Source organism: Eriocheir sinensis, unplaced genomic scaffold (assembly GCF_024679095.1).
Source record: "Eriocheir sinensis breed Jianghai 21 unplaced genomic scaffold, ASM2467909v1 Scaffold406, whole genome shotgun sequence".
Classification (NCBI taxonomy): Eukaryota; Metazoa; Arthropoda; class Malacostraca; order Decapoda; family Varunidae; genus Eriocheir; species Eriocheir sinensis.
Window position 1 is genome coordinate 117,501 of NW_026111728.1, and position 7,500 is coordinate 125,000.

The 7,500-nt window shown below is 35.3% G+C and overlaps 1 protein-coding gene across 1 annotated transcript in view; it reads left to right on the plus strand.

Annotated features, from left to right (window-relative positions):
• LOC126992138 (uncharacterized) overlaps window positions 1-7,500 on the plus strand; it is an 84,029-nt gene that overhangs the window by 489 nt on the left and 76,040 nt on the right. Inside the window, exon 2 of the mRNA XM_050850796.1 lies at window positions 242-292. Coding sequence (XP_050706753.1) covers window positions 242-292 — 51 coding nt within the window. The remainder of the gene's footprint in view (window positions 1-241; window positions 293-7,500) is intronic.

Below are 7,500 nucleotides of genomic sequence, written 5' to 3' on the forward strand. Positions count from 1 at the left end.
GAGCATAACATCAAGTTCATGATGCTTCCTCCAAATAGCACACATCTCCTTCAGCCTTTAGATGTTTGTGTATATGGTCCCATGAAAAAGGCATGGTGAAAAATTTTAAAAGAATGGAAGTCTGGCCCTAATAAGCATTTCACCACCTTGCCAAAACAATGATTCCCATACCTTCTTCTGCAACTATGCAATGGCATGCCCAACATGAGTGAATTACTTGTTAAGTCCTATGCAACCACAGGAATTCATCCTTTAGACAAATCACGAGTGCTGAAAAGGCTGCAGCACCAAGGTGAGTCACCAGCAACAAATTTGGTCAGTCCCTTGATCATTGATCACATAAAAGAATTGCGATATGCAGCAAACACAAAGCCAAATGCTGTTGTTAGGTCAAAAAGACTTTTGGTGTCACCTGGCAAAAGTGTTACTACTGCAGATGTCACGGTTCTAAGTCGACATGCAGCAGGTCCATCAAGAGCAGTACACCAGCTGCATCCTACTAAAAAACAATAAACAAGGTCACCAACACCTGATTCTAGTACCTCTGAGTACACTCTTTCTGACATTGAACCTATTGAGCCTGATGATGATGATGTATGCGAGGCAGAGGGTACCAGCAATGCAGCTGAGACCAAGTCATTAGAACAGGGTGATTATGTTCTGATCAGGTTCTCGACAAAAAAGCACCTATTCCATTATGTAGGAATAACGGAAAAAAGGATTTCCAGTGATATTTGGAGCCTCAATTACTTGAGAAACAAACACAGTGGTGACAGAAAGCACTTCTGCTTTGATAAACCTTTAAATCCTGATATTTTGGACACTAATTTACATGATATTAATAACAAATTACCCAAACCAACATTTGTAAAGAACAAAATGATGTTCTCTGCCTCTCTATTCACTGGAGTGATGGTGAGATAGGCACCTGATTTGTGCTTGAATGTGCTTTTATTTGGTGTCGGCCCACTTGCCCCAAAGCTTGGGGTAAGTGGGCCCGCCTGTTTGAACACATGTACCTCCATATATATGATATGCAAAAGGATTTCATTACTGTCACAGATAGTCATAGTTCTGTTCTACTTATTCAAGAACAAAACTTTCAAAATGTCTGTTACTTTTAATTTGACATTGAGAAAAACTCTAAAAAGCGGGCCCACTTACCCCATTCTACGGCATTCTCTTATTTTCTTCACATTTTCTTTTTTTTCAACCTCTTCTTGTTTTTTCCACCTTTCTCTAATTTTTTATTTCACTTTCTCTTATTTATTTCACTTTCTCTTATTTTTTTCACTTTTCTCTAATTCTTTTTTTCACTTTCTCTTATTTATTTCACTTTTTCTTATTTTTTTCACCTTTCTCTAATTCTTTTTTTCACTTTCTCTTATTTATTTCACTTTCTCTAATTTTTTCACCTTTCTCTATTTTTTTTTATCTTTTCCTTTCATTTTTTAACCTCTCATTTTTTTACATTTCTTTTTTATTCTTATCTTATTTTTTATTACCTTCCTCTTTTAATTGTTTTCACATTTTTTTTACAACTTCTTATTTTTTCCACCTATTTCTATTTTTTTCACTTTTTTTTCACATTTTTCATATTTTCATCACCCGCAAACTAATTCAGCCTCTTTATTCTTTTTCCTTTTCTTCCTCTTTCCCTTTATTTTCCCTTTTCCTTTCCCTTTTTTCTCTTAGTTTTTCATCTTTTTCATTTTTTTAACCTTCTCTCATTTTTTAACATTTCTCTTTATTTTCTTCACTTTTCTCTCTCATCTCTCTCACCTTTTTCATATTTTCATCACCAGCTAACTAATTCAGCCTTTTCATCATTTTTCTCTTTTCTCCGCTTTCCCTTTTACTTTCCCTTTTTTTCTCTTAATTTTTCATCCTTTTCGTTCATTTTTTAACCTTCTCACTATTCATTTTCACATTTCTCATTACTTTTTCATCTTTCTCTCTCATCTTTCTTATCTTTTTTTTTATTTTCATTACCAGCAAACTAATTCATCCTCTTTATTTTTATATTTTTCCTCCTCTTTCCCTTTTATTTTCCCTTTTTCTCTTAAATTTTCATCTTTTTCTTTCACTTTTCAATCTTCTCTCATTTTTTCAACATTTCTCTTATTTTCTTTACCTTTCTCTTTCATCTTTCTCACCTTTTTCATATTTTCATAACCAGCAAACTAATTCAGCCTTTTTATTCCTTTTCTTTTTTCCTCCTCTTTCCCTTTATTCCAACAACTATCTAAATAAATGCTGACGTAATGAGCACAAATGAAAAAGTTATTAACACCAGCTCATTATACGCGATTTTACCTTCACTCATTCTCGAAATAGTGAGTCACATTAACTTTATAAGCAAAGAGCGTTTAGCATTAACTCGTCTGCCTACATTTCATTAAAAGCTTGGCGATGGAAATTAAGTTGTCTGCCAATATTAGAAAAAGAATTACGAAAAAAAATTTGGTTTAGAAATCATATTATTTGAACATGTATTGAGTGAGAGATAGATAAACAGAGGTAGATTATTTGAACATGTATTGAGTGGTAGATAGATAAAGACAGGTAGATTGTTTGAACGTGTATTGAGTGGTAGATAGGTAAACAGACAGGTAGATTATTTGAACATGTATCGAGTGGTAGATAGATAAAGAGACAGGTAGATAGACAGATTAACAGCCAGGTAGATAGATAGATGAACAGACAAGGTAGATATATAGGTAGATAAACACAGGTATGCAAAATGTTATAAAGAACAGTTATTCAATTTGCACGTTTGTTTGTGTTTCTGAAAGTTAGTAAATTAAAAGAATAGTTTGTAAATGTAGTAAAAATAGTTGTTGTATGATAAGAAGGGAGGAGGTAAAAGAAAGAAGATAACTTATTCGATTTCTTACCAATGATTTTTTTTTCTGTTGAGTTATTAACTTTTTACTCTCGTTCGTTTCTGAAAGTTAGTTAATCAAGAGAAAAGTTTAATAGTCGTAATAAACAAAGCTTTATGATATGGTATTGCCTTATAAGAAAATAAATAAGAAAGGAGATAACTGAGTCCTTTTCCAAGTTTGTATTAGAAAGTTCAATAATAATTAGTGTGGAAAAAATTTTGTATGATATTTAATAACACCGTGCAGGGAAAACAAACAATTAAAGATAAGCTGCTTAATGATAGTTTGTTTCTGAAAGTTAATTAGGAGATTAGTTAAATAATTACTATGGAAAATACGAAAAATGTTTATGATACCTGGAATTGACCTATGGGTTATTAAGATATAAAAAGAAAAGAGTTATGATTCGCTTGCACCAAATTCATCCAGGTAGATATTATTACTAGTTTGCAAAGACGAGTTTCAGATGACAGAAATCAGTACAATAATAAAAAAATAAATCTTCACACGAATAAGAATTGGGTAAAAGTTGACAGGACTATGGAAAGGGTGACAGGGATACAGAAAAGTTGACAGGGATACAGAAAAGTTGACAGGAATACAGAAAAGTTGACAGGGATACAGAAAAAGTTGACAGGAATACAGAAAAGTTGACAGGGATACAGAAAAGTTGACAGGGATACAGAAAAGTTGACAGGGATACAGAAAAGTTGACAGGGATACAGAAAAGTTGACAGGAATACAGAAAAGTTGACAGGGATACAGAAAAGTTGACAGGAATACAGAAAAGTTGACAGGGATACAGAAAAGTTGACAGGGATACAGAAAAGTTGACAGGAATACAGAAAAGTTGACAGGAATACAGAAAAGTTGACAGGAATACAGAAAAGTTGACAGGATTACAGAAAAGTTGACAGGAATGCAGAAAAGTTGACAAGAATGCAGAAAAGTTGACAAGAATACGGAAAAGTTGACAGGAATACAGAAAAGTTGACAGGAATGCAGAAAAGTTGACAGGAATACAGAAAAGTTGACAGGAATACAGAAAAGTTGACAGGAATACAGAAAAGTTGACAGGAATACAGAAAAGTTGACAGGAATACGGAAAAGTTGACAGGAATACAGAAAAGTTGACAGGAATACAGAAAAGTTGACAGGAATACAGAAAAGTTGACAGGAATACAGAAAGTTGACAGGAATACAGAAAAGTTGACAGGAATACAGAAAAGTTGACATGAATTCAGAAAAGTTGACATGAATACTGAAAAGTTGACAGGAATACAGAAAAGTTGACAGGAATGCAGAAAAGTTGACAGGAATACAGAAAAGTTGACAGAATGGAAAAGTTGACAGGAATACGGAAAAGTTGACAGGAATACAGAAAAGTTGACAGGAATACAGAAAAGTTGACAGGAATACGGAAAAGTTGACAGGAATACAGAAAAGTTGACAGGAATACAGAAAAGTTGACAGGAATACGCAAAAGTTGACAGGAATACAGAAAAGTTGACAGGAATGCAGAAAAGTTGACAGGAATGCAGAAAAGTTGACAGGAATACGGGAAAGTTGACAGGAATACAGAAAAGTTGACAGGAATACAGAAAAGTTGACAGGAATGCAGAAAAGTTGACAGGAATACAGAAAAGTTGACAGGAATACAGAAAAGTTGACAGGAATACAGAAAAGTTGACAGGAATACGGAAAAGTTGACAGGAATACAGAAAAGTTGACAGGAATACAGAAAAGTTGACAGGAATACAGAAAAGTTGACAGGAATGCAGAAAAGTTGACAGGAATACGGAAAAGTTGACAGGAATACAGAAAAGTTGACAGGAATGCAGAAAAGTTGACAGGAATACAGAAAAGTTGACAGGAATGCAGAAAAGTTGACAGGAATACGGAAAAGTTGACAGGAATACAGAAAAGTTGACAGGAATACAGAAAAGTTGACAGGAATGCAGAAAAGTTGACAGGAATACGGAAAAGTTGACAGGAATACAGAAAAGTTGACAGGAATACAGAAAAGTTGACAGGAATACAGAAAAGTTGACAGGAATGCAGAAAAGTTGACAGGAATACAGAAAAGTTGACAGGAATACAGAAAAGTTGACAGGAATACAGAAAAGTTGACAGGAATACAGAAAACTTAACAGGAATCCACAAAACTTGACAGGAATACACAAAACTTGATAGGAATCCACAAAACTTGACAGGAATACACAAAACTTGATAGGAATCCACAAAACTTGACAGGAATACACAAAACTTGACAGGAATACACAAAACTTGACAGGAATACACAAAACTTGACAGGAATACAGGAAAAACAACTAAGCTTCAATATACAGGAATACACAGTTAATAATATGAAGCAGATATTAAGTAGCTGGTAGTCAGTATTAAGGATTATATTATAAGTATTAAGAACATAAATACTACCACTTATATCACTACCACCAAGCACTTTATGATATTGTACGCGAGTTTCTTTTAATCATGGTTGAGTTTTCGTTGTACATTTCCGGCATTATTATCAACAGAGGAAATTAATAAGTTGGATGTAGTCATTTCCTTCCTCCTACTCTTCCTCTCTTTCCCTTTTTCCTTCACTGTAATTCTGTATTTTCCTCCTGACATTGTTATTTCCATCGTTTTTTTTTTTATATCTTGCTTTTGTTTTTCCCTATTTTATGTCCTTCTCCTCCTCCTCCTCCTCCTCCTCCTCCTCCTCCTCCTCCTCCTCCTCCTCCTTCTTCTCAAACTCTGCTTCTTCCTCTTTCTCCTTTTCTCTTCCTTTTCTTTCCTTTTTTTTCATCCTTTCATCTTTGTTTCTACTGTTTGGTTTTGGTTTTCCGTCTCTTCTTCTTCCTCCTCCTCCTCCTCCACTAACTCTTCCTCTTCCTCTTTCTCCTCCTGTCTTCCTTTTTTTTCCCCTCTGATTCTTTCTTTTCATTCTTATAAGGTTACTTCCATCTTTTTTTCTATTGTATACTTTTGTTTTTTTCCTGTTTCTTCCTCCTTCTTCTCCTTCACTACCTCTTCCTCTTCCTCTTTCTCCTCCTGTCTTCTTTTTTCCCCTCTGATTCTTTCTTTTCATTCTTACAAGGTTACTTTCATCTTTTTTTCCTTTTGTTTACTTTTTTTCTGTTTCTACCTCCTCCTCCTCCTTCACTACCTCTTCCTCTTCCTCTTTCTCCTCCTGTCTTCTTTTTTTCCCCTCTGATTCTTTCTTTTCATTCTTACAAGGTTACTTTCATCTTTTTTTCCTTTTGTTTACTTTTGTGTTTTTTTCCTGTCTCTTCTTCCTCTTCCTCCAACTTTTCCTCCTTCTACTTCCCCTCCCTCCTCCTATCTTCCATTTCTTTCCCTCTGATCCTTTCTTTCCTTCTCACACGGCTATTTCCATCTATTTTTTCTATTGCCTACTTTTGGTTTTCTCAGTTTCTTCTTCCTCCTCCTTCTCCTCTTTTCTCTTCCGTTTCCTCCTGCTATTTCCTTCCCTCCTGTCTTTCTTTTCTTTCCCTCTAATTCTTTCTATTCCTCACACACGGCTATTTCCATCTATTTTTTCTATTGCCTACTTATGGTTTTCCCTGTTTCATCTTCTTCCTTCACCTCTTCCTCTTCCTCTTTCTGCTCCTCCTCCTCTTCCTTTTCCTCAGCCATCTCTCCTTCCTTCTCCTATCTTCCTTTTCTTTCCATCTGATCTTTTTTTTCCCTCCTCACATCGTTATCATCTTTTTTTTCTATTTCTTACTTTTGGTTTTTCATATTTCATCTTCTTTCTCCTCTTACTCCTCCTCCTCCTCCTCCTTCCCCTCTTCCTTTTCCTTCCCCTTCTCTTCCTTGCCCTCTCCTTTCTCATTCCTTTCCTTTCGTTATTGTTCTTCCTTCCCTTTTCTTCCCCATCTATTCAAAACTTTTACCTCATTCTCTCCCCTCCTCATCAACATCTCTTCCTCCTTCCTTCCCCATTCTTCCTTTTTCCTTCCCCTTCCTTTTCTTTCCCTCATCACTCCCAGCCCTCTCCCCTCACCTATTCTCTCTTCTCTTCCTCTTCCCCCATCCCTTCCTCCTCCTCCTCCTCCCCCTCCTCCTCCTGCACGTAAGAGTGAGTCACGGTCAGCTGGTGTACGGGGAAAAACGTTTACTTGAATGTTATTGTTGGAACTGACCTCAAGGAAACGGCCGAGGAAGGGGGGCTTGCAACAGAGCAGGTAACTCATATCTATTTGCAACCCATATTAGTACTTTATCTATTATTGTTATTATTATCGTATCATTATCTTAACTCTTTCTTTTACTGAGTATTATACGAAATGCAAAGACTGTTGTAAGTATTGTATTATGTGACTTTATTTTCCTTATTTTTTCTATTTTGTGTATTGATTTTATTGTATATGTTTATTTGTATTAATCACATATACCTATTCTTCTTTTTTCTTCTTCTTCTTCTTCTTCTTATTATTATTATTATTATTATTATTATTATTATCATTACCCGTTTCCTCATTTCCTTCATTTCTCCACCATTTTCACAGAATCCTCCTCCTCTTCCTCTCCTGTTATTTCCCCTTCTCCTCCTCCTCCTCCTCCTTCTCCTTCTCCTCCT